The following is a 26,721-nucleotide window of genomic DNA, read 5'->3' on the forward strand; positions in this document are numbered from 1 at the left end:
CCCTCCTCCCCCCCCCCCCCAGAATGCAGCGCCGCTCGCCGCCGGGCCCCGCCCGCGGTTACATCCGGGCACCTGGCGGCTAAGGGGAGGGGGCGGGGCCGGGCGCCTCGCTGCTGAGGGAGGCTGCGTCGCGGCGAGGAGCTGCTGAGGGGAGCGGCGGCGGCCCGGGCGCACGGAGATGGCGGTGAGGGGCCGCTGGGCGCCGGGGAGCGGCGGAGGGAGCCGAAACGGGGGCTGCGGTGGGCCGGGAGGGGAGAGCAGTGCGGGATCGGGAGGGTGTGAGCGGGGGAGCCGTGTGCGCGGAGAGACAAAATGGCGCCCGGCGGCTCCCCGCCGCCATGATGGGCCGCGGGCAGGGGGGGGCCGCTCTCCCCCTTTGCTTCTCGCCCCGCTTCCAGAAGTTTCTGTCTCGTCTCTCAGGGGTTGGAGAGAAGCGGAGAGGTCCCGTGGCCTCAGTCTTGTCATTTCAAGGCTGGGAAAGGGGCGCTGGGGTTGTAGGAGAGGGCTCTTCCCCAGGGCGCAGGCTTCGAGGCAGCTGAGGGAAGGATCCGGCGGTTGGGCCGTGTTCGGTTCTCGTTGATGCAGCCCCCCCCTTTCCTCTTACTTTTCTTTGTGGTTGGTCACAGGCCCGCTATTTTTACCGTCTTGTTGAGGTTAGTGGTTAATTAGTTGCATCTGTGGCCCTTTTTATGGTTAACGTTGTTGGGAAACTTCTCTGCTGGAGTTATCTTTGCTCAGAGTCCAAAAAGAATCACCACCCTTCGTACACGGGCTGAGGGTTTAGTTTTGTTCCTGATTAAAAATTGTTGGGCTTCACATAAGGATGATGCAGAAGTCGTTCTCTAAAACTGATGCAAATAATTTTTTTTCAAAAGTTACATAATTCTCTCGAGTGTGCAGAAGAACTAGTCTCTTAACATGGTAAAACTTTTTTATGTGGACTTTTAAGTAGCTTTTGGTGTTGAATCTGCTATTGTAAATCCTTGTTTTGAAACTTGACCAGTAGCATAACAGAACTTTTGGAGAAAACTTACTCTCTTCATGGAAAGGATGGTTTCTCAGTTTACATAATTCTTTAAGAATAGGCTTTTTTTTTCTGTAAAAAAGGCTTGAAGACTAATTATGGACTTTTTGCTTTATATCTAAATTGCAAGCGTTATCTTTGAGGTTCTTCTGCAGTACTAGGTGAGACGTAAATCCTGAGCCCATGGCCAATCCACCAGTAATTTAAGAACTGAAAATAGTTTCACTGAAGTCTGTCAGATTTTTCTTGCTTTCTAAGGCTGAGAGAGCACAAGGGCATTAATGAACAGCAGTGTGTAGGGGTAATGGGACTAGGAAGATGTGGCAGTGTCCTCAATTCAGTTGGTTACTACATTTAACTTAGAGAGTTAGCTGGTATTTTCCTTATCCTGCTTAAGTGACTTCAAAATTTTGTTTAATATAGATCTCAAAGTTTCTTTGAAACTTCTATGAGCTGAGTCTTTTGGAAACCTTAGATTAAAAAGAGGAGGGACTGAGCAGAAGGGGAAGAAATGTAGAGAAGCATCTGATAGATGAGGAATGCTGAGGATTGTGATGGCTAAGATCAGAAATCAGGGAGTTGGTTCCTGCTGTTTCAGGATAGTGGGTGGAGTATTAGTATTCAGAATGGTCACTGAGACAGTAGTTAAAGTTATGCTGCAGATGCAGTTTGAAGTGTTTAGTGCTCCAGATGTTGATCTGGTTTGAACTAGATATGGCATGCTATGTGAAACAAGAGGTAAAGATCTGCTTTCTCTCTAACTTCTAGAGATTCTGTTACGTTCTAAAGGATGTACAGATAAATCTCTGTACATTTGCAAATTAATAAAGAATTGGGCAGACTGAACGGTAGTAGCTGAAATATAAATCTATAGATTTGTATTCGTAATGTGCTGTAGCGTGTTACTAAGAAAATACCATTAATGCGCTTGTTTTAACCACAATGATCAAGAGATCTAATCTAGTACTCATAGTATCTGTTGTGGTTTAAGAAAAATCAGCTGCCTTATTTTCAAAGTAATAAAAAAGTAATGAAAACTGGGGTTCAAAGTGTATTTTTACTGAAAGCTCATGGAAAAAAAGTAAAGCACATTCTAACATAATGAGAGAGCAAAATGTTTGCTGTATATTAGTTCTGTAATAAGGTTTTGAAAAATCAGTCTGTATGCAGTTACACAGTTTGCTGCAAGTCTGTCCAGCTCTTGCCTAACTAATAATGGGATGGCTACTCACAGGCTTGTCTTCATAGAAAACAACTTTAAGTGTGTCATCCAAGGAAGTACTAAGTAAATAATTATTTATTGTTTTGAAATCTGAAGTTTTTGATTCTTAATCGTTCTGTTTTCATGTGTAGGGCAGTGATACAGAACGAGAGGCAGTAGCCCCAGAAAAGTCCTCTCCAGAAAGAGAAAAGAAAAAGGAACAATCAGATGCCTCTAGTTCTCCCAGAACATCAAAGCATCATTATTCAAGATCCCGCTCACGGTCAAGGGAAAGAAGACGGAAATCAGGTATGGTCTTCATATAAGCAAAGATACTTAATAAAGTTCTGTTTGTTTTTTTTTTTTTTACTTTGATATAATTAAATTGTATATGCTTGTAGAACTGAAATGTCTTTAAAGCTGTTTCATAGACAACTCCAGTAACTTGATAAAACGGGAAAAAAGTAGGATGCAAAATCAAAATAAGTAGCTTTAAATACATTATATTTAAACTTCTTTTCAATTTAAATGTTGGAAATGTTAAGGACTTACATTATTAGTCTTCAGAGGATCTGATGGGGAGGCTAATAATAAAAATAGTTCCAGGAAAAAACAAACATACTACTGTCTTTATTTTAATTAGGTTTGGTTAGTAAGAGATACTTTTGCATGGTTTGTAACAAAAACAAAGCTAACTGTCTGAAAAAGTACAATGTGACTCGAATGTGGCAAACTTATTTTCTGCTGTCAGAGCTTAAACAAATGCAAAGAATGAATTGTTCACGGTTAGAGTTCATGTTCTGCAGTATGTATTCAAATAATACCATTTGTGTTTTAAGTCTCTGTTCTTGGCTTTGTGTAGTGGAATAACTAAAAGAAACTGAAAGATCAGTCAGCTAATCTCCCCTTTCGCTTAGTAAGTGATAATAAATATCTTCTTCTCCAGATGCTGAAGGAAGAAAACACAGAAGCCGGAGCAGAAGCAAAGAGGTAATTAACACTTTGTAGTGATTAGGTAATTGTACAATACAGCTTTAAAAGTACCTTGTAGTAATGCACATATGTGTAAACCTATGTAAATGACTTTTATGGTAAGTACAAGAAATTGGAAACTCTAAGCTTAAAAATGGATATGGAGATCCTTTCATAGTGAAGCATGATTGCAGCCATCATGTTGACAAGGTAATAGTTTTATAGAAAATCGCTTTCAGAAACTAGTAACTTAATTTATTTTTAATTTCTTTCTATTTTTTTGTGGAAACAGCCAAGTGAAAGGATTCATATGGAGAAGTAGAATGGTGTTCTTGATGACTTTCACAGAGCTTCCATTAACCAAAAGCCTTTGGTGGCTTTAATCCTGGCCAATGTTCAGGACTTCCAATACATATCAATCTACTTGAATACATTAAAAACAATTACCCACCTGACTGAGCTCTGTCTATTGCATCTATTAATTGTAAAGACTGTCATAGCTTGACAAACAAGCTAGGTCAGCTGGAAACATGACAGTAGCAGCAAAATTTCAGAAGGCTGTCTTTCTTTTTTTTCATTATATATATATAAATAAGGCAGTGGAAGAGACAGCATCAGTAATGTTTTGGAAATAACTGGCTTACACACCAGAGAAGAGATGAAATGAACAATCCAGGAACATGAAAATAGAAAGGAAGCTTAAGCCATGTGGGGCAATAGCAGGCTGGGTCAGATGGTCAGATGAGGGACTTCTAACTTTAACCTGGGTCAGGAACTTTTTCCCCGATTCCAATGGAAGCTCTGTTTTTTTTCTTTTTAAAAAAAAAAAAGGAAAGAGGAAAAGGAAAAATAATCTAGGAGAATTTTTGTGAAATTGAATATATTGTTTAGCTCACATGATAACATTTCTATAATAAATCATACTCAGCGTGCTAATGCGCGAAGAGACTGAACTGAAGACGCTGCAGACTCAGATAGCAAAATTATAAGCCTACTTCATGATAAGGTAACTATTAGTCATTCAAACTCATATTTCCCTTAAAAGTATCTTAAATCCGTTATGGGATATAATGGTGTTTATTACTAAGTGTGTGCCTGGAAGACTGATTAAAAAAAAAAAAGTCGTTTTCATGTTCAGAAAAAAAAATTCCTTGCTTAAAATTGTCCAGTGTTCTTACCATTCTGTTACATCTAATTGTAATGTATTTAGCATTTTCTAAATTTCACTGTGAGCATATTATGAACTGTCCCATGGTAGATTTACTGTTTTTGTTAATTTGCAAGGTCAAGATCATTTTCTGTAGACTAAATACTGAATATCGATAATTCTTCTTAATATATATATATATATATATCAGAACAGCTACTTATATAAATGCATTTTTAAAATTAATGTACAAGTAATTTCTTAAACTATTCAACTGTGTTTTTATGTACCAAGTAATTCTTGAAGGAGTTAAAATACTGTAAAAGCAGGAAGAAGTATCTTAACACATCACAAATATACGTGAATTATAGTTGAATATATTTAGAACCTGGTATACATTAATAAGGAGTTAAAAATGTTTGGATAAGTGGGTATAAGCTAGTTACAGCATCTCCTCCTGACGTGTTTGTTTTGACACAGGGTTATGGACAGATTTTAAGAGTATTTAACATAAAATAGATTTAGATAAGCAAAAAAAATGAAGAACTGAGTTTTAGTCTAAAATGGTTATATCATAAAATTTTGACTTGAAGCAAAATATTGTTAAGTATAGGACTTAAGCAGGCTATGCTAGAAAGAGTACAAAATAAACTGGATATATTAAGAAAAGGTGTTGATGTCATGACTTAGTCTCTAAGGAAAACACTGGCAAAAATCAGGCCTGTCCTTGCTAAGTATTTTTAGCATTGCAGCTATAAAAAGGAATCTTTTTTTAAGAGACACTGCAGGAAGAAATTGCGGTATGGTGGAGCAGCAAATCTTTAATTTAAATCTACTGTGGGAGGTACTGGAGTAATGCATGTTGGTTTTATATACTAAAAATGGGATCAACCATAGAACTTCCTATTTTGCTTTTTACAAACTGTTGGAAGTTACTGACTGAAGAGAGTTTTGCTCTAAAAAACAATTATCTAGTGATGCATAGAGGAGTATTTTAGTTCCAAAAGCAAAATAGTGTATGTCTGCAACTGTATGAATGGATTTTAATGATTCTTTCTACATGGTAGACTTAGACAAATACTTAAATGTTAACTAGAAATGTGATTGTGTATATATGTATATCCGTAAGTTGTCAGATAGGCACATACTATGTGTTTGGAATTTAGGACAAAGACTGAGAATGACAGTTTGTTTTTGTTATAATGCTGTGAACTCTCATGGAAGCTGTGTAAAGATACCTTGATGGGTGTTTTCAAAACTCCTTTAGACAGTGGGGAGGAGGGAAAATAGGGATAAATGATAGCGTGCATTTGCAACATTGCGTAGATGGTGGCATTAGGTAAAGTAGCCCATCACTCTTGATTGAGTCACACTCCTAAGGTTACTAATGTTGCATCACAACTTATCATTTTTTATCTTCTGATACCCATACTAACTCTCTTTGTTGCACTATTTTCCTGAAAGAACCAACTTCTTCTTAAAACAGGCAAGAAGACACGAATCCAAAGAGAAGTCCTCCAAGAAGCACAAATCTGAAGACCACAATGACAAAGAACATTCTTCTGACAAGGGCAGAGATAGCCTAAACTCATCTGAAAATGGTGAGGATAGACATAAACGCAAAGAGAGAAAATCGTCAAGGGGGAGGAGTCATTCAAGATCCAGGTCTCGTGAAAGGTAAATTGTTTTATACGATTATTTTTTCTTTAAAAAAAAAAAAACACACATTCACAAAAACAGTGTTTAGAATTTGGGTTGACTTTGATGTACAACTGAATTTTGTTGCTGACCTCATTTAACTCTGAAGTATCAGTTTATATTGTATGTTCCAGATTTGATTGGATAGTGCATTTGCTACTTGCTTTTTCTAGATTACTTCTGAGTAAAGCTACTAAGTATCTCTAAGTTTTTTGTATAGGTGATGTCAATGCTAGCCCAAGTTTATAACTTACAAACAGATTGTAGAAAATTTATCAATGGAGCATATGATATGTTCCCTATTGGCATTGAAAATGCAGGTGTGCACTTTAGTGAACAAATAAAAATAGCTGTGTTGATCAGTATGATAGTTTACTTAAACTCTGCCTAAGTCACGTATCAGTGGTGGCTGATGGTAGTGTTTCATTCCTATCTCATTTCATCTCCTAGTTCTAAGCTCTTTCAGGCATGAACTTTTCCAAGTGATATTTGCAGTCCACCCTACCTTGCCTGATGCATTTTGGCCTGTGGTGACAAACTTGAATGTAAGTCCGTAACTAAAATCTGAATTTAAACATGAGGAATTTGGGACCTCTGTTTCAGACGTCATCGTAGTAGAAGTCGTGATAGGAAAAAATCCCGATCTCGCAGCAGAGAGAGAAAGCGCCGTGTAAGATCTCGTTCAAGATCACGATCTAGACACAGACATAGAAGTAGAAGCAGAAGCAGAACTAGGAGTAGAAGCAGGTAAGTGTTAACGTGTACGTACGCGTAGTGGTGATGGTTGAATAGTCTGTGGGGTGCTGTTGTATAAAGGAATGCTGGGTTTGGCCAGTTAACGCCTATTCAGTATAACTTTTTTTTGTCCCCTTAACTGTATTAACACAGTGTGTTAAGCGCTGGGTAGTGCATCTGTTGATGGAAACAGTTGTGCTAGACAGGTTACGTGTCTGAGGTTCTCAGCTTTTCACAGCATGTTTTCATGTTAGCAATTAGAAAAGCTTAATCGGTTACTTTGAGGGTATTGTCTAATACTGCTACTTTAAAAAAGCTGGCTGATAATTTAGAAGGAAAGTAAATAATGTTTCGAGTGGTATGATTACCACAGTTCAAGCTCTTTGGGCTTCTTGTGTCAGAGCTGAATTTACCATCTTAAATTAGGAATATTTATGTAGGAAAAAAAACCAATAAGATGCAACTGACATTTTCATGTATTCTATGCGAGAGTAGTATGATTAGCAGAGACTATCTGTTTTTATGTTTATATCATAAAAGGAAAGTGGACCTTCTGAACAGAGCATTTGCTAATTCTGATCTGTTCAACGTTCTGTTCAAATATTTGTTTAAATATTTCTACCACAAGTGTTGTAGCGCTGAGATGAACTGAATCAGATGGACAACTTTTGATCTGTGTACTACTCTTTGTTAGTCACTACCAGCTTTCATGTTGAGCTTTACAAAAAAGAATATTACTACTTTTTCTCACTATTTTGGGTGCTTCCATTTGTTCCTCAGACTTAAATTCCAGAAGCGCAGGTTGAAACTATCTGGGTGAACAAATGCTAGCTTATTGTGTGTGTGTGTCTGACGGAGTTGAGAACAGTGCCTCACCTGGAATATACTGGAGTTGAGGTTTTCCTCCCTGCACAGGAGTTAATGTTTTCCAGCCGATGATTCATTCAGTGTTTTGTTGTGGAGTTCTCAGTCTAATTGCATGTGTCAGTCTATTTGCATGTGTCACATTCTTAATGTCCTGGAGGATTTTCTGAATGAGTAGGTTGAAATATGATATAATGACTGCATTTGGGGACAGCTGTGTATTTTTCCACCCTGCTCGTCTAAAGTAACAACAAGTAGTTAGGATGCAAATTGATGTCCCTTCAAAGCTCCCAAGAAAGTGTTGTCAGCGTTCAGTTCATTTAGTAATATTTTTCACTAGCATATTTTAAATTGCATATTTGAATGGTGAAGATATTGGGTATGACTACTCAATATTACAGTGGACCATTGGAGACTTAAGAATGTAACGCTACAGCATCACTTGAGAAACTGTTAAGAAGACTTATGTTTCTGAAGAACATGTTGAATTACATGGTTTGTGTCGATTTATTTTGGCATGCGCTTTCTACCAAACTTTCAGCTGGGGTGAGTAGAGCTGGGTCTTCAATTGGTATACACACGTTATTTGTGCTTACTGCTGCTTAAGCCACCTTTTAGTGTGGTGTGTAATGTTCCAGTTTCCCATTGTTCACAGGTATTATAAATTACGTGCATTTAAAGTTCTTAAAAAGTCACTTTGAACACTTTGTGTAATGGCTCCATGAAAACTTCCCGTCTCAGAACTTTTTTTTCCCTTTTTTTTAACTTCTGCAGTAGAATTCAAATAACCTGAAACAGAACAGCAGTTGTGGGAAGCAGTAGTAAGGGATAGTCGTAGCTTAAGAATTTAACTGTGATAGATAGACTGCAAGAATTCATTTCTTTTAAGTATTGTTTGTTTCTCAGATGCTAGGGAAGGGAGAGTAAATAAGGCATGAGTCTTTAACAGTAGCTAGCTAGAACAGTTAATCATTTCTGGGCTCAGGTGAAGCTGTTGGAAAGATAATTATGATGCAGACTTCAAGAAAAGCTCTTCACAAGCCAGATAAGCAAGATGTGAAAACCTAACTTGTTAAAACTAATAAATTCCCCCTAGTTATGAAATGCAGTTTTGCTGTGTTGCAGTTCACAGGCTATGACAGTAGTGTTTGTAAACAGTAGAGCTTGACCTTCTCACGGTGAATTTTGCATAACCTCAAACTCACGTTACCAAGTGATCTGTCCTCGCTAGCATTTAAAGTAATCTTCTTGTTCTGTGAGCACATACACCCTTTCTTCTGTTGCGTTGCTCTGATTAAATGAAAGATGGAAAACATGACACCATCTGCTTATTTCAAATGAAAATACTTGAATACAAAAGCTCAAATATTTATTTCCTTGATGTTTACCAGTGCAATAAAGCATCAGACCAAAGACAAGACCAAACTACAATAGTCAGCACGGCAAAAATGAAGGTATCTTTGAAACATGCATTACATCTTATCTCAGGAATGCAGATCTGTCACTTCCCAGTGCCTGAATCTGCATCTTGCCATCTTCTATTAAAAGATAAGTCTTGACTCCTTTGTATTCTACCAGATTTGTCATGTAAACAAGGATCTGTTTTGTGACTTCAGGCTGCATTTCATGATGTTTGTGGATGCTGCACAAATTGCAAACAGAAGAAACTGAATAGTTGAATGCCATTTAAAGTGGCTGTACTCAAGTTAGTCATTACCTCAGATGGTTCAGAACATTTAAGTATCAAATTGCAGAAACATCAAATGTGCATCGTAACTTATTGTTGATGGCAAATCTGGTGATTCTCTTGTAATTCAAGCTTTGTTGGAAATTTCTAGAATTGATGACTTTGTTCAAAACATGAACCAGAGGCTTAAATAAGGATAAACCTTTATTTCTTGTAAAGTAGTTATTAATCATCCTGGCAAAGAAAAATAACTGCTAATGGTAGTTTGTATATTTTTAGCAGCTGCTGCTTAAAATAAACTAGATTTATATCCTATAACAGCAACTTATACTTGGGAGGAGAGGTTACTAAATGATAGATGCACTGGATGTTTTGGTGTCGTGATTAAAAATAAGTTTAAGCTGGATTATTTTCAGTTTGTCAGCCTTCAGATAATGCATGCATCACAGTCCTCTGCACAGGTACTGTCCTGCAGAGCTTTTTTTTTTTTAAGTGTATAAATAAGCTCTCCCATCTAGTTTGATATCCTCCCTCAAAAAGTAGTGCAGAGAACATTTAGTGACAAGTACAGAGAGGAGGAGAACAGTAATTTCCCTGAGTAGTATTCCAGTTTTTGACTTGGGCCTATTCACAATGCTGATTCCTAACATAATAATAGTGCTGTTAAGTCTTAATTGTTTTAAAGCCTTCTTGAGCCTTTATCTATTTTAGTTTTCTTGCAGTTGACACACCAGAAGTTACATGACAATTTTGCTTGTCAGGAGTTGGAATGAAAAATCTTACACTAAGTAAAAGGGTAAATGAATACCCAGAATTACATGTTGTTAGATCTTGCAGTTGGAAAAACTCAGTTTTAACTCTGCTTTGTTACAATGCAAGCGTGACTGTTACACTCTTCTAGTATAATCTCTGTGAAAGCTGTTTTTGAGAGCTCTGCAAATTAATCTTTCTACAGTTCTTGAGAGACATAATTGAATACTTTATGTAATGTTAAGATTTGTATATATACGTTCATTGTTCTAGTAAATGTCTTAAATTTGGTTACAGAGAGCGCAAGAAAAGAATTGAAAAGCCCCGAAGGTTCAGCAGGAGTCATAGCCGGAGTCCAAGTCCACCACCTTTTCGGGGACGAAATACAGCTATGGATGCACAGGAAGCATTAGCCAGAAGGTCAGAAATTGTTATGATTTTAATGAAATGTAGTATAAATATGCTGCTGCTGATGACTTTTGCATGTCTAAATACTTCTATACTCATGTATTTATTTCTAGGTTGGAGAGAGCGAAGAAATTGCAAGAACAGAGAGAGAAAGAAATGGTTGAAAAACAGAAGCAACAGGAAATGGCTGCAGGTAACTTATGATTATTATATTAAATCCTGAAGAATAACATGGGCGGAACATAATGCAGGCTTACGTGCTGAGTGCAGCATGACTTCCCTTTGGTTAATTGTTAAATTGGTCCACCAAGAATGACAAGTAGAAACAGGAAATAAAGGGAGTGGGGATCAGACAGATTGGGGGGGGGGGGGGGGGAACCAACTAGGGTTTCTTACTGTCTTACAGTATTGATGAATTGGTGTCAAGAATGTTGTATGTTAGGCTGGTAAACAATTTTGTGATGTCCATTGGACCCTTCCTGTATGTGTCATTGAGCAAAAATTTGAAAGCTGTTACCAGTTCAGGGGTATTTGGAAGCATGAGGTACATTATTTTGACTTTCATTAAAACTCTTCGAGAACTGTTTCTTAAAATATAAACATGGCATTTATAAATTATCATGCATGTCTTATTTTCATCTTATTGCTAATGAAGGGAAGTATTTGTCTTTGGGAAAAAAAAAGTGTGAATTCACTGTCTGATAGCAAGTTACCGTTCTGTTCTTTAGCAGCTGCAGCCACTGGAGGTTCTGTTATTAATGTTGCTGCTCTTCTGGCATCGGGAACACAAGTAACTCCTCAAATAGCAATGGCAGCTCAAATGGCAGCACTACAAGCAAAAGCACTAGCAGAGACTGGAATAGCTGTGCCTAGCTATTATAACCCAGCAGCAGTGAATCCCATGAAATTTGCTGAACAAGAGAAAAAGCGGAAGATGCTTTGGCAAGGCAAAAAGGAAGGGGTAAGGTCTTACTTTCATAAAAACGTGTTTGGAAACATCTTACCAGTAGTTCAGGAATGCTTATTAACATTATTTTCAGTTAAAATGCTTTCATACGAGTTTACCCTATTAAATATAAATACATCCAGGGTAAAACTGGGGAATTGAAGGCCTTTGTTCTGACAAGGTTCCCAAACTTGATGAAAATAAGTGCATCTGTCCAAGAAAAGATTATACCTCATTTTGAAACCTGCGGTTAAGCAGACTTTCCTCACAAAAAGTTTCTCTGGGGATGCTCTTCTTTGTTTGCTATTATATTGTGATATTAACAGAGTATGTTAAAAGGTGATGTTTGTTTTCATCTTGTGCAGGATAAATCACAGTCTGCAGAAATATGGGAAAAATTAAATTTTGGAAACAAGGACCAAAACGTCAAGTTCAGAAAACTGATGGGCATTAAGGTAAAGAGTTACTAATATATAATTAAACTTATTAATTGTAGGATATCAGGTATATCCCTACTTATTAAGGTACTCTCTAAGTTAACCTGTTTCTATGTGGTTATAAATAAATACTTACACTATTGCTTATTAAAGTTTACAAGCAACATCTAAATTAAATTCAAGTCTTAGAATTCAGTCGTGTTTCTTCAATCTGTTCAGATCTGTGACAACAGTGGTAATTGTAACCAGTTCAATATTCATAATGGGATGTTCGTATTTTGTAGCTATCTCTGTATAGATAGTTGAATGGAGATTTTTATTTTGAAGGAGTTAGAAAAAGGACTTTAGTGAAGGAATCTACATGTTTCTTTGTCACTGAGAGCAAAAGCTACGCTGGAATGTTACAGCAGTAAAATCAGATGCTCGAATTCTTATGCTTTTGAAAACAAAATTACTAAGAGTTTAGGACAGCTGTAGCGTATGAAAAGCACTTCTACAAAGCTAATGTTTATTTTCTTCTATCTGGTTTCTAGAGTGAGGATGAAGCTGGCTGTAGTTCAGTTGATGAAGAGAGTTACAAAACGCTGAAACAACAGGAAGAGGTTTTCAGAAATCTAGATGCACAGTATGAAATGGCAAGATCACAGACGCATACGCAAAGAGGAATGGGATTGGGGTTTACATCTTCAATGCGAGGAATGGATGCAGTTTGAAAACAAGCAATTTTAAAGTTTGGGACTTTGGAAGGTTCTTGTTCAAATGTTGGGTCCTTGTTCACCAAAAAGCTAGCATTCTAGCTTGCATGGGTGTTGCATTGACTTTAATTTATTGATAAATACAATTTTTTTTGTAAATATCAGATCAGTGATACTGGTGTTAGTGTTGTAATCAGGTTATACCCACTTCCATTAAACTTGACAGAACTTTAGAAGGACAGTATTTTTTAGTTAAAGTTCTACTTTTCAAACCGAGCAGCAGATGGGATGAACTCATACATGGATATTTCGTGTCCACTGTCTTGTGTACTTTTGTACTTTAACCTTGTACAGTTATTTTCAATTCTTGAAACATGAAAGAAACATTGTGTAGATGTTATTTAGCAGTCCAGGCCAATAGGCACATAATCCAGCAAAAAAACCCTGGTTAATAATAAAGAAGTTTTTTCTCTAAGGTCTTATTTTATGTTAATTAGTTGTCTTTTGGCCGAATTCTAAGGAACCTATAGGTAAGAGATGTCAGAAAAGTTAGGAGAGGTCAGAAATAGAGCATTTGTTCTGCTTTGCCTGTTTTGAAGTACACTTTTCTTAAGGAGATTAGTGATACGGATCACAAACCTGGTGATTAATGCTGAACTGATTTTTTTTTTTTCTGTTCTCTGTTAATTTGGTACTACTTTCCTCTTGGTAAAGAGAAGGGACAAAAAAACACCGGTGAGAAAGCCAAGGTGCTGGAGCCCTTTTCCTAATACTTTATGTACTGCTCAGGGTACTTGAAAGTACTGGGAAGTGTTAATTTTTTTAAAATACTTTATATAAATTTTTTTTGTGTTACGTAAATGCGTGTTGTAAGAATGCCTCAATCTGAGCAAGTTAGATATGCAAGGCATGGTCCAGGGCAGGATGTGTTTCTGCGCCCTGCTCCTGCACTCTTTTCTCTCCACACCTTCCACATAGCCACCCCTTTTTAAAAAAAAAAGGGTTCGGGGTAGGAAAGCAGGGCCGAAAGAAGGGTTCAACACCTCGTTCCAGGTGGCGGAGTCCCCATTTTGGGGAAACCCGCCCTGCGGAGAACTACAGCTTCAAGCGTGCACTGCGCCGCGGGAACGCAAAGCGAGGGGAGACTACATCTCCCAGTAGGCAAAGCGCTCCGGGCTGGGCGCTGTGGCGGCCGGCTGGCGCCGTTGCATGCCGGGAGTTGTAGTCGTCCGGCCCCGCGCTAGGGCGGCTCCCCCTGCCCTTTGCCCATCGCTCCCGCCAAGCCCCGCCCTTCCTGCTGCGGCTCAAGATGGCGGCTGAGGTGGATTTCGGCGACCGCGAGCTGTTCGAGCAGCTCGATGGAGAGGACGGGCCGCCGCCGCCTCGCCTCAGCCCGGAGGAGGAGGAAGAGGAGGAGGAGGGACCTGGCGGGGCTCTGGCCGAGCTGCGAGAGCGGCTGCAGGGCTGTGAGGAGACGGTGCGGCGGCTCCGGGCGGAGAATATCCTGACGGGGGCGGCTGGGCCTGCTCCGGGCCGGGGCTCTGCGCCTCCCGAAGGGCGCCGAGGAGGGAGTTCTCACCCGAGTTTTCTGTGGAGTTTTTTTCTGATTTTTACCCTGAGGATACTCAGCTGTATACCAGCGGCACTTTCCTTGGCAAAGGAGGTAGTTTTGTTCTGGGTTGGCTATTAAAGCACTTAGTGCTGGACTCCTTCTTCCTGCTTTTCTAGAGAAAACAAACAGTCATACGTTCACCTTGAAAATCCATTTTTAACCTAGTTAGAAATAATATGAAACCGTTAATTTGTGACTATTTCCTTAAAGGGTTCTTAGGATAGGTCACATAGCTTGCAGGATAGCAGGTAGGAATCTGAGGTGCTTTCTTCATACTCATTTTATTAGTTATTCATAGTTGTTCATGTAGTTATTTATTTTCTATTTATGAGTGTATTTTACTGTTGACTCTGGTCATGAGTATAGGTATTTTAAAAACAGAACGGTAATCTGACAATTCAGGCGTAGTGTCTGTAATGAATTCTTTGGGTTGACACAGCTAGACCATTTTTTTCTTAATTTTCCAAAATTAACTCTATCCTAGCCGAAACCAGGACACTGAATATTTTCTTGCATTTGCATTTTATGATGTTTTTTTTCAGCAACAGGTGGATTTGTAAATAATCCTCTGTGCAGTGAGATGAAAGATTTGTTGTTCTGTGGGTTTTTTGTTAGGTGTTTTGTTTAACTCTACAGTAAATTAAGGTGTGGTTGTGTCTTGTGAAGAAAGTAGTGTTCCTTAACAAGAAATTAACATCAGGAACTTAAAAGGAAGCTGAACATTCTGACTCGTCCCAGGTATGTTAATGCTGACTTGCAGTGCTTTGTATGACTTGTATACGTTTGCAGTAGTGCTACTCAGACAAACTATTACCTGTCACAGAGCTAACAATGTGTTTTGCAAAATCTCCTGGAAACCTTGTGCCTGTGTCCCCCTCTCTGCTCAGACACTGGGCTTCTAAAATGCTATTGTCATCCATGAAAAGTCCTTCAGACTCTAGTATTAAAAACTTAGTCTGTAGTGCTGTAACTTTTTCCATGTGTGCCATTATGATCTGTCTGTTTATGAAACTGATGTGGCCTTTAGGGAAACAGGTTTTTGTAGAGTTTAGCAGTAAGAACAAGTACATTGAAACAGTAAAATAAGAGTATTATTTTGTTGTTTACAAAGCAGTGCCTGGTCATTAAATGACACTGTGGGATGGATCTTGCAGCAGTCTACTCCATATTGCTACATGCTGTTAGAAGAAAATTTCTGTAGTTTAGCATTCTGTCTTGTTTTTTTTCCAACCTCACAACAAGTAGCATGATTTGCTTGGAGTAGGAGGAGGATTTTTGTTTATGAAAACAAACTTATTAAAATAATAGAACTTGCATTGGCCAAACATTCCTCTGTCTACGGAATACAGAGTATTTGTTATAATAGGATAGAGAACTTTTCCAGTAAAGCTAATACAGTAACCATTATTTTTTATCTGTTCCGTTCTTCTAGTGGAATTTCAGTGGACAGCTCTAAACTCGATGGACCTCTGTTGCAGATTTTATTTATGAACAATGTCATTTCTAAGTAAGTACTTTTACCTTTTAAAGAAGTCCTGACAGGAAGCCACATTTGTTTTTTGTTTGGGTATATTAGTGTTTGCCCAAAGGATGTGTGTCATATTCAGTAACATAAACCTGGTAAGCTTGCAGGGAAGAAAAGATAACAATATGACGAGGTCTACTGCTTTTACTAGCAATGTGTGTAGCATGAAATGAAGTGTGACTTCCAGGAGCTTGAAGTGAGTCTGAATAACAATTTGAATGTCATGAGTGTTGTTGGTAAATACAGCAAATTAACTTTTCCTGCCTGTGTATTCATTTTTTTTTATTTTTTCCACGCTAACATAAGGATGTGCTTCCTAATAGGTTATTGCATTTGTGTTGATGGTATTTAGGAGTATGGGAGAGATCACTGCTCCTATTCTAAATTCTCAAGAAGTCGTAAATGGCAGGTTCTTGAAAAAGGTATCTGGTATATGTTTCTGCCTTACTTATTTCTTCACCTTTTTATAATTCTTCACTCTGTCGCAGGCAGTATCATCAAGAAATTGAAGATTTTGTTTTTAACTTGGTTCAGAAGTATGAAGAGCAACAAAGAGGTGAACAAGAAAAAACACACTTCAATGTTAAACCACAGGTACTGTAAAGCTCAAATTATGACTAGGCATTCCTTCTGTTACGTCTTTATAGTGGTAGCAGTGTAAAAGTTCAAAATTGCAATATTAAGTAGCTGAATTCTAGATGTTTTTTTCTACATAGTTGCAAATCAGGTAACCATCAAATAAGTGCAGTAGATCTTCTTCCAAAAAAAAAAAAAAAACCAACTTTCTGTCTATAAAAAAAACTTCCTTAAAGTCGTTTGCATTGAAATTTGTGTATAAGCTTGGTGATAAGTTGGTTCAAATAACTGAGAAACGTTCTTGAGGTACAAGCTAAACGTGTACTCTTCTGATAATGTTTGGCCCAGCTTCATCTTCTTTTTCTTTTTTTTTTTTTAATCTCAGAAGCTAAGAGGAAGATACAAAGAAATGATCTGTATGGTATTTTGGACTGTGGAAAGCATTATCGTTAACATAAATATTTCTATCCTACTATTTAACTAATGTGTCATGAAAAAATAGTAGCTGTACTCCACCTTCTGTGCCTATTATATACTTGATTAATTTAGGAGCTCTTCTCTTACTGTTATTTCTAATTAATTGTTTTCATTTTTTTACTTTTTATGTCAGCCCTCCAGTGTTCTTTTGGAAGAGGACTATAAAACAGCAAGCTCTAATTCTGTTAAAAAAATTAAGGAAGCTTTTAGTGTAAGTTTTTGACTATATACTCTTCAATGGTAGGTCTTCATTCTACATACTTAATATACACTGGCATTAAATAAGATCTCATCATTAAATTCCATTTATCTATTTAATAATGGTTAAGTTCACCATGTTTTGGCCATATCAGTGGAAAAAAATGCTGATTTGTACAGAGGTGGGTGTGTATTATTTGTAAATTCTTACAGAGCGGGTGAAAAAGCTGGAAGAATTTCAAGTGGTGTAAATTTTTAGAAATGCTACCAATAATCTGACCTAAATACTGACACCATTCTGACAATTTTCTGAATTTTTTTCTACAGGTTGTAGGAAGTGTTCTGTATTTTACCAATTTTTGTCTCGATAAACTGGGACAGCCTTTATTAAATGAGAATCCACAGCTGACAGAAGGATGGGAAATACCTAAGTATCCTGTTTCCTAAAACAAGGGGTTTTTCTGTTTATCAAAGCCAAAGAATGCCAGTTGGTAAATTGAATTCAAATTCGCTTCAGTACATTGCTATCTAAACTATATCAGTTGTTAGAGATGAAAAAGTTTAATGAAGAATTAGTGGATTATTTTTTTCTCAAAATATATATGTATTTTGATATGATTGGCTCGCAGATTTTTAGAAGACTTATGTTTGGGAAGAGTGAATGCTATATCTCTGTAAATACATAATGTGAATTTAGAACTTTCCTGGGCTGGCCTGCAATCAGGTTTGGAATGAAAGCTGATTCCAGATATGAATAAGCATTTTCCCTCTATAGGAGAAGAAAAGGGCTCAGCCAACTTGAATATTCTCTAAGGTGATTTTTGCCAAACTTGGGAACTGGGGGAAAGTCTTTGAAATAAAATTTAATTATGTAATGCTCTTAACTTGCATCCATTTTAAAGTTGGTTCTCTGCTGCGTACAAGAGCTAATATTTAAAAGGTGTGATTGAAGGAAATACTGGAGAAAATATTTCTTTTATTGTAGTCAAATGACAAAATGTAATTGATTAAAAATGAGGAAATAGCTTGTTCAAGTAATCTCATCTCCCCAGTTTCCCAATATTGCTTCCTCTCCCAAAAGTGTCAGGAGAGGAGACAGTTTCACCGTTCATTTCTGCAATCAAGAATTGGAATAAAGGTCACTTGCTAGTGTTAAAAAATTATTTGTACCTGAACAAAAATTGGAAATTTATAAGCCAGCTAACCTGGGTTTTCTTGTGCCTACCTTTGACTGTGTATGCACTGCGCTATAATTTTACGTTCGGAAAGCTGCCTCTGTTGTAATGCATTAGGACAATCCTACTCCAAGTGGTACTTGTACCATCTCCCAACCTCCAAATCAAGGAAATAAGTACCTAATGGGAATTTCTCCTAAAATGCAAAGTTAAGCTTGGCTAAACTCTCATATCTGCCAGCTTTGCTTTGGTGTTACTTCTTAAATGTACTTACTGTATCTTTCTCGAGAACTCCCGCAGGCATTGAGTCTAAATACTGAGTTACATGGTGTATCAGGTACCATGGTTCTAAATAATGGAAGTATTAATTAATGTCAGTTTGATTAGTACCTAGCATCTGCTTTTTTTTTTTTTTAAACAACTGTTAGAGTCTGGAAACTGCCATGCCTCTGAACTTCAGTGAACCTCCTAAGTCTTTTCCATGCTGGTTCACTTGGGAGCCTCTTCTCTCCTCATGATTTTCTAGACAAATAGGCAGAGCAGCTGATAAATTGCAGTCAAAAAGCAAACACAAGTAGCATATGACATGACCTGTCTACATGTAGTTGAGAAGTTATATTTTTGAGACTCTACTAAAATGTATTACTAATAAGATTGATGTAAAGTATATCAAAATCATTAGTGTGATACTTTTGCCTATAAACAAAAGGATTCTAGTTTTAGCAAGTGCTAATAAGGAACAGAATAGGTTGTTGGATAGAAACTGGTTAGTAGAAAACAATATGAGCCCATCTTAAAAGTGGATATAACTTTATAGTTTATACTTCTAAATTACTGACTTTAAGCACCCATCTGTAACTTAATCCAGAAGAGTCAGTATTCTATTCAAAGCAATACTAGGTTACCATTGATTCTTTAAATGAGATTGAAATTTTGCTTCATCCAGTAGCAGTTCCTTATTGAAATCTAAAGATATCATCAAGTTTTCAGCCAGATTCTCTCCCTAGATGGACAAGAAATACAAGTAAAACCAAAAAGGTTTGTATTATTCTTAAATATAAAGTTTTGAGCTGATAAGTTCAGATGTATACTGTTTGTTCCCATATATGATAAACCATTGAACACACCTGAGCAATGAGTATAAGTAAACCAGTGCTGAGCATTGCAGTCAGTGGGTATCTGTGGTTTACTGCCTTTATTTAGGAAGGGCCTGTAATGCATGTGCAAAAACTTACCAAAGTTGTTTGTGGTCTGTTCTTCTGTTGCTTGACTTTTTAGCGATTACTTTGTCATCCTTGCACTGGTGTACTATCATTGTTCCTACTATGTTGTGGAACAATTTCCCCGTCTGACTCTAGTTTATAGGCCATGAAGACAGATGGATCCTAAGAGTTGATTGCATAGCTTTTGTGGGAGGGTAAGAAGTAAAGTTAACTGACTTTCCACTTGAAAGCTTGTGTGGTCTTTGTAGCATCTGAAGTCATTGATTTCAGCTGCAACAAGAACCATACAAGCTTTCATCAGGAATTTCAAAGACAAAGGGGAATGCTGACTTCAACTGTGTTTTGTTTAGAAATGCTACCACCTGAAGGGAAGGCAGATTGAAGGGTTGTTCTCGTGATACGGAATAGTGATAAAATATATGAATCGTAGAATGTTTGTGTTCAAATACTATGTAAAGATGAAACAGAAGGCATGCTTCACAGGGAGGGCAGGTGTCACCTTGGATGCTCATTCTTGTGTCATCCTTTCATCTCTGCTTCTGGTTCCCATCCTAATTTGATAAAACAAAGGTTCAGTAAAAGCCTTTCTCTAAAATCTTCTTAGAGATTGGGATCTTCCCTCCTATAACGTTGAAAATATTTTCCATGGTACGAATTTACAAGGAAAATTAATCTTGAAGGCAGTTGAAATTCCATTTCAGGTTTTCAGTGCACAGTTTCACAATATGTGTAACCTGTTCAAACTGTGGACCAGGATGTTCCAAAGTAGTAGTCATGCTCTTCTGTTTGTTTCTACAATGCTGATTCTTGGTTTTGTAAAAACTGTCAGACCTTTGATGATACCAGAATGAAAACAGAAATGCAGGTATTGCTGTACCACAATAGTATTAAGTTCAGTGGTTCCTTATCTGTATTCTAGACTTAAAATTATTGTTTTAACATCCTCTTTCCTTCTTCTGGACATATCATCAGCTTTAGTATGTATGTTTTGGTTTGCTTAAATAGTGCAAATAAATGCAATGTTTACATACTTAATCAGAAGCAGAAGTCCATCAGTGAATTATATCTGTGATATGATGAAAGGAAAAGCTTTTTCACGATTAGGAGAGTAAACTGCTGGGTCACGTAGCCCAGGAAGGTTATGCATTCTCCCTTCTTGAAGATTTTCAAGACCTGATTGGATAAAGCCTTTGTCAGCCTGGTCTGATCTCATAGCTGACCTAGCTTTGAGTAGGAACCTGGGTTGTAGACCTCCTGGGGTCCAACCTGAATTATTCTATTACTATTTTATTCCCTCTTAAAGGAATAAATCTCTATTAAATGGAATATAAAAACTTCATTTCTGCTTGGAAGTACTGCTTTTCTGCTATAATTTTAGTTTTTTCTTCTCCACATGCTGTCATGCATTATTTATTTACTACAATGCTGTATTTGTTTTCTCAATTCTTGAGTTCTTCTTAGGACCGTGAAACAAAATTCTGTTGCTCTCTTTTGAAGATTGATATTAAGCAGTCCATTTAAGAAAAGCAGAAGACAGCATATGAAATCAACAAGCAGTACTTATTTTTTTTCTTTCAAAGTCTAAGACTAAAAATCCAATAAAAAAAGAATTAAGTGCATTTAACATTGAATAATGATCTGGGGGTTTAATAATTTCTTCTCCGTTTTTTAAGCAGGCCAAAACCGCACTGTTTCAATTGTGGCTCTGAAGAGCATCAAATGAAAGACTGTCCAAAGGTAAACTCTATATCAATATTTGAAAAGACTGCCTCTCTCCAAGAAATGTTTTGGTATAACTGTACCGTTAAAAAAAAATTAGATGCACTGGTCAGGATGTAGGAATAGTTGTTCATCTCTTTTGAATAAATTATACTGTTCATACATCTAAGTTCTAACACACTAAATCAGAATGTAAGTTATTTTTCATAGCATAATGATTTGAATGTCTCCTTTTATCTAGGGACATTTTTCTGTTTGAACAGTCTTTCCTCCTGTTTGCCATTAGATTAAATGCAAATACTCCTTTCTTTTGTTTGTTACGTAGCTTTCATTACAACTGTTGATATAACTCAGCCATGTGGAGAAAAAAATAAGCTTGTTGAGGGCAAGGAGTACCAGTTTTATGTTGGGTGAAAGGCAAACAAAAATTGTAAATTGTTCAAACCTAAACTTCCCAATTATATTATCTTTAAGCCACGAAATGCAGCTCGTATAAGTGAGAAGAGAAAGGAGTATATGGAAGCTTGTGGTGAAGCAAGCAATCAGAATTTTCAGCAGCGTTACCATGCAGAAGAAGTAGAAGAGAGGTTTGGAAAATTTAAACCAGGAGTCATTAGGTATCTCTTTTCCTTTCATTAACTGTTGCAATGCTTTTCTGAAATGACTTTTCTTCCTTTGGAATGTCAGATGTTACTCTCCAGAGTCCTATTTAACTGTGGGTATTTTATGTTTGAATTTCTTCGCCCAATAAAATTTTATTCAACAAATTGCACATTTTTCAAATCATAACTCTTACCGCTAATTTAATAATCCTGACCTTTGCCATGACCTTTTCCCTGAGGTAGGGAGACAAATTCTACCCTTTGGCTATTCAAATTCCTTTTCACAAGGAGAGTTGCAAGTACTCTAGGTTCCTGATAAACTAAAAATACATGTAAGAATCTGAACATTTTGAGTTTGGAGTGCCTCTTGCTCTCTTTTTCTCTCTATTCAAAATATTAAAAAAAAAAAAGTCATAATTTGGCCATAGCAGTCTCTACAGAAATCATCAATAAATTTAGAATTGCATTAAGTTCCACCCTTCCTGTCCTGATAGCTACAGTTAAGGCAGTGAACCAGATGTAATAAGTCAGGAGCTAAGTTTTCAGAGTAGCATCGCTTCTCATAGAACATTTAACCATATGAGAAATGGGCGTGTTACATGTTTTGTTTGACATTAGAGTTTTGTTTTTATTTCTGGGATTGACTGACAAAATAGTTTGAGCTAAATTATTTCAACTTGGTAATTCAAAATTCAACAGGATATGGACTTTCTTTTGTCAGAACTCAGTTATGGACTTCTTTTTTATTTTAAACTCAGTGGGGAACTTCAAGATGCGCTTGGTGTCACAGCTAAGAGTCTTCCTCCATTTATATATCGCATGCGGCAGCTGGGTTATCCACCAGGTTGGCTCAAAGAGGCTGAAATGGAGTACTCAGGACTTGCACTTTATGATGGTAAAGGTAAGGAATGTGCTTTGGGAATGCATTTTTCAATATGGGGGCTATATACTTGCTGCATTCCTTTCAGAAGACGAAGTGCCTTGTTTGTAAACCACCATCTTCCTTATGGAAGAGTGAAAAAGTTGTAAATCATTGTTTCTACAGTCATATAAAAAATACTCCACTTTCATCTAGTTGTGCTGTAGCAGTGAAACAGCTCCTTCTATAATGATTGAGTGGATGAAGAAATTTTGTCAGTGTATTTTCACTCTTTAATCAACCCTTGATACAAGTCTAAGAAGCCTACCAGCAGGCAAAGAACATGTTTTTGAAAACCCAATTTACTGAGTAATTTACTAGGTTTTTATTAATGACCAACATTATGCCACATCTCGGAGAACAGTCCTGATGCCAGTTTCTGAGGCTAGTAATGTTAGATAAAGGTTAGTAATATTATGAATACCCAATCAGGTTTATGGGGTAGCTTCTCGCATGTATCTGATAGGTTTGGTCTCTGTTACTGCCTCTGTGGATTTCAAAGCCTTCTATTAATACTTGTATTCCAAAAAAAAAAAAAAACCATGGGTTCTTAATCCTGTAGATTTCCTCAGTAACATTAATTAGCATCAATAATAATTGCACTTTGTTACAGATGATGGTGGAACAGAAGATGAAGGATCTCGTCAACCAAAACGTGTCACTTACGATGTCTCTAAGTTGATAAACTATCCAGGCTTTAATATCTCCACTCCAAGTGGGATCCCAGATGTAAGTGACTGTCCCCTGCTTTCTGAACAGTGTGCGGAGTAACAGTCATTGCAGTTAGTGCTTTGGTTTGCCAAAAGTTCCTATTTAAGTTCTATTTACCTCTGCTAAATGAGGTTTATGACAAGATGATGAATTTGTCTTGGCTTTTTAATGTCTTAGCATTTCTGTTAAGTTTTTCCTGTCATGTTCTTAGCCAATCATATGCAACATTCAGCCTTGTTTCTCTCTTCTATTGTTGTAGGAATGGCAGATATTTGGTTCCATTCCCATGCAGCCATCTCAACAGAAGGAGGTTTTTGCTAACTACCTGACTAATTTTCATGCGGTAAATATATTTTAATATTATTCATTTAAAAAAAAAAAAGTCTCGTATTTAGTGAGGCCAATGATTCTCTTTGTCTTCATTTAGACTTTCTTATTGAAACTACCAGGTGTGAAATCCTGATACTTTTGTTAGTTTTACAGTAACACTGTAGTGATTTTTTTTCACTACAGTGAACCAGTCAGATAGTCAGTATCTTGGCTTATCTGTTCTAATAAAAAAAAGAGCTTCATGTTTAGAGTAAATTCAATTTTTTCAGTGTTTATAGGCAGATCACAGTTTTGCAGTATTTTTAAAATGGTTGTGAGAAAAAGGAGCTGTAAACTTTTACAGCTTAAAAATGGTCTTAGTTCCAGACTTCCCTAATAAGAAAAGAACTTACTTGCTGTAGACATGATATACAGTAATTTTAATATAGTGACTTGAGAAAACAGTCTTTTCCTTTGCCATGTAAACCTAAACAAAACTGCAGTTCTGTTCAGTTGCATTAAATTTCTCAAACTTTAGTGTCTAGTTTACAAACTCAGTCAAATAATTGTAGAATTACAAAATTGCTTTAAACCCATTCTTATAGCTGGACATATTACATTGCATAATCTAATTCTGATTTCTTCAATTTTCCTGGATAACTTCCTTTCAGCCAAGTCCAAAATCTAGCAATAAAAGGCCTGCATCTAAATCAAGTTCTCATCATTCAAAACGACTAAAAGAAGACAACCTGGAAGTAACAGTAGCTGACATGGACCTAGATTCTGGTATAGTAATTCTGCTTTTTTTTCTTCCCTAGTTTCAATTTTTATTTTCAAAGTAACTTCCCTGAATTGAAATGTTAGCATTGATAACGAGAAATCAATGTTCTAGTATTTTTATGGTGATGTTTAAGGTAACAGCTAACATATGCTAGCAGTGTCCTACTATTGTTGCATTTGGGCCTTTCAAGAATGAGCATTTTCTTTTGCTGTGATTGTCACATCTTCTATCACCAACCAGGAGATTTCAAATGTGCTCAATGAAATTTGAATGTTGAATTACCAATTTTGGTCTCTCTATTTCTGGTGTATCCCAAAGAAAGTTCTGTTCTAAAGACCTGCAAATCATAAAATATTTGGATGAAATACTGTAGGAAGTTTCAAACTCACTTCTTAAAAAAAAAAAAAAAGTCAAATTCAAAGGAGGACTTGGTGTTGTTTTAATGTTAGAATAAGTAGAGAAACTCCTAGCTTTGCTTTTGGATTTCCTATGAATGAGGGAGGGTACTTCAGTGTGTTTTAAGTTTGGGAAAGAGTTTGTTGAATGAATTCAAGAGGCTTTTTATGTTTTGTTGTTTTTTTCCTTGAATGGCTGGGAGTTAAAATACCAAAACAGGTAGTTTCAGTGAATGTTCAAACCTTCAAAAAGTTTATTCTGTCTCAGCTGAAAACCAGATATGAGATTATATTACTGTGCTAGTTATTCAGAGTATTGGCACACTTGAATCTTGCCCTAGTCAGGTTTCAGATTCTAATAGCTGTTTTTAATCTGTTTACAGATGTGGAAGCGTCTCAAAGATCTCAAGCTCATAACAGTTTTGAGTTCCAACCTCCACTGCCACCTGGACCTCCACTGATTTCAACTCCTCCTCCTTTACCACAAGGCACGCCTCCACTTACTCCACAGAGTCTTACACCAACTCAACCTCCAACACCCACCCACCCTCCTCTTCCTAAGACTACTCCACCATTGAATCCTTCCAGTGATGTTGTTCCTCAACCAAAAATAGTGGATTCAACCATGGATGAAGACACTTTAACCTTGGAAGAGCTAGAGGAACAGCAGCGATTAATTTGGGCAGCACTAGAGCAGGCAGAAAGCACAAACAGTGACTCTGATATCCCTGTTGATACACCTTTAACTGGAAATTCTGTTACCTCGTCACCATCTAGGAACGAAATAGATCTTGTTGCAGAAGTAAGATCATCTGAAAAGATAGTTACAGTGGAAACTAAGCTTTCCAGTATCAGCGAACAGGTATCAGAAAATGAACATTCTTTAACCGGTCCTAATCCAGAAGGTAATTTACTTAATTTAAAGGAAATTCCTGATAATTCAGACTCTGAAGGCATGCTGGATAACACCGTACCTGCTCCCAACTGTGAAGTTAACAATGGAGAAAATACAGGTGGTAATAAGGTGGTGACAAGCACTGAATCATCGGCAAAAAACTCAAGTCCTGTTCCTGATATGAGCAAGTTTGCTGTAGGTATAACACCATTTGAATTTGAAAATATGGCGGAATCAACAGGTGTGTATCTTCGAATAAGAAGTGTGTTAAAGAACTCCCCAAGAAACCAGCAAAAGAAAAAGACTTGATTTTAACTGGTCTTCCTTTGTTTCATTATGTCCAAATTCCTGCACCCTTTTCTCTACTCCTTCAGTTTTACAAACTCAGATAACCTTCCTCATCCTTTTTTAGGAAGGAGAATATCTTAACAAATACAGTTCTGCCCCGTTCTTCCTTGAAACTGAAGTTAATGCAGGACTTCCGCCTTGAGCAGGACCAATGCGACCAGAAAATACACAAGAATTTTCCCAAATTGCATCCTTCCACTAAGAAATAACAGGACTATAGATCTGTTAAGAACAATTTTCTTGCCAATACATGAAACTCTAAAAAGAGGAATTTGTTGTTTTGCTGTTCATTACTTTGGCTAAGAATTATATTGTCCTTGAGTTTCAGGTGGATTGGTGATTTTTTTTATATCTGTTCTTTGTATAATAATCTATACTTTATAGATTTTGCTAATTATCCTGTAGATAAGTTTAATATATTCAGAATGTTTTTAAGAAGTGCTAATGTTAAGATTTCCCACATCAAAATCTTGGAAATTGGATGAAAATGATCAGGGATTACCAGCATTATCTTCACCATTTCAAGTATTTTTATAAGTTTTTATTTATGTGGGTCGGTTTTAATTACCACTGTATCTTTTGTAACATCCTTCTTCATGTAAACTTGCTGTACATACGTGTTCATTTTTATGTACAGAGGTTTAATAAATGAGCTTTTATAAAGATTTTTTTAATTGGAGTCCTAAACCATT

At 37.0% G+C, this 26,721-nt stretch overlaps 2 protein-coding genes across 8 annotated transcripts; both read left to right on the top strand.

Moving 5' to 3' along the window:
* The first annotated feature begins 42 nt into the window (after nt 1–42).
* On the top strand, nt 43–13,046 carry RSRC2 (arginine and serine rich coiled-coil 2). Of its 4 annotated transcripts, none has more exons than XM_048073749.2 (10): nt 43–184; nt 2,378–2,534; nt 3,172–3,215; nt 5,831–6,021; nt 6,646–6,789; nt 10,376–10,498; nt 10,600–10,679; nt 11,218–11,447; nt 11,798–11,887; nt 12,403–13,046. In XM_048073749.2, exons 1-10 carry the CDS (start codon nt 179–181, stop codon nt 12,580–12,582), a joined length of 1,245 nt encoding a protein of 414 aa, XP_047929706.1. In that variant the 5' UTR covers nt 43–178; the 3' UTR covers nt 12,583–13,046. The 4 variants fall into 4 exon arrangements, with proteins under 4 accessions (XP_047929706.1, XP_047929707.1, XP_047929705.1 ...); XM_048073750.2 differs by having other exon boundaries at nt 44–184; nt 5,809–6,021; nt 11,215–11,447; XM_048073748.2 differs by having other exon boundaries at nt 45–184; nt 11,215–11,447.
* Nucleotides 13,047–13,279: 233 nt separating this feature from the next.
* ZCCHC8 (zinc finger CCHC-type containing 8) lies at nt 13,280–26,694 on the top strand. Of its 4 annotated transcripts, none has more exons than XM_048073743.2 (14): nt 13,280–14,063; nt 14,872–14,914; nt 15,609–15,683; nt 16,190–16,295; nt 16,888–16,965; nt 17,280–17,383; nt 19,100–19,165; nt 21,024–21,087; nt 21,544–21,686; nt 22,430–22,572; nt 23,204–23,319; nt 23,561–23,644; nt 24,282–24,396; nt 25,170–26,694. In XM_048073743.2, exons 1-14 carry the CDS (start codon nt 13,874–13,876, stop codon nt 25,988–25,990), a joined length of 2,148 nt encoding a protein of 715 aa, XP_047929700.1. In that variant the 5' UTR covers nt 13,280–13,873; the 3' UTR covers nt 25,991–26,694. The 4 variants fall into 4 exon arrangements, with proteins under 4 accessions (XP_047929700.1, XP_047929701.1, XP_047929702.1 ...); XM_048073744.2 differs by having other exon boundaries at nt 21,027–21,087; XM_048073745.2 differs by lacking the exons at nt 17,280–17,383; nt 19,100–19,165 and having other exon boundaries at nt 13,966–14,063; nt 21,027–21,087.
* The last annotated feature ends 27 nt before the right edge of the window (nt 26,695–26,721 follow it).

This window comes from Anser cygnoides, chromosome 17 (assembly GCF_040182565.1).
Source record: "Anser cygnoides isolate HZ-2024a breed goose chromosome 17, Taihu_goose_T2T_genome, whole genome shotgun sequence".
Classification (NCBI taxonomy): domain Eukaryota; kingdom Metazoa; phylum Chordata; class Aves; order Anseriformes; family Anatidae; genus Anser; species Anser cygnoides.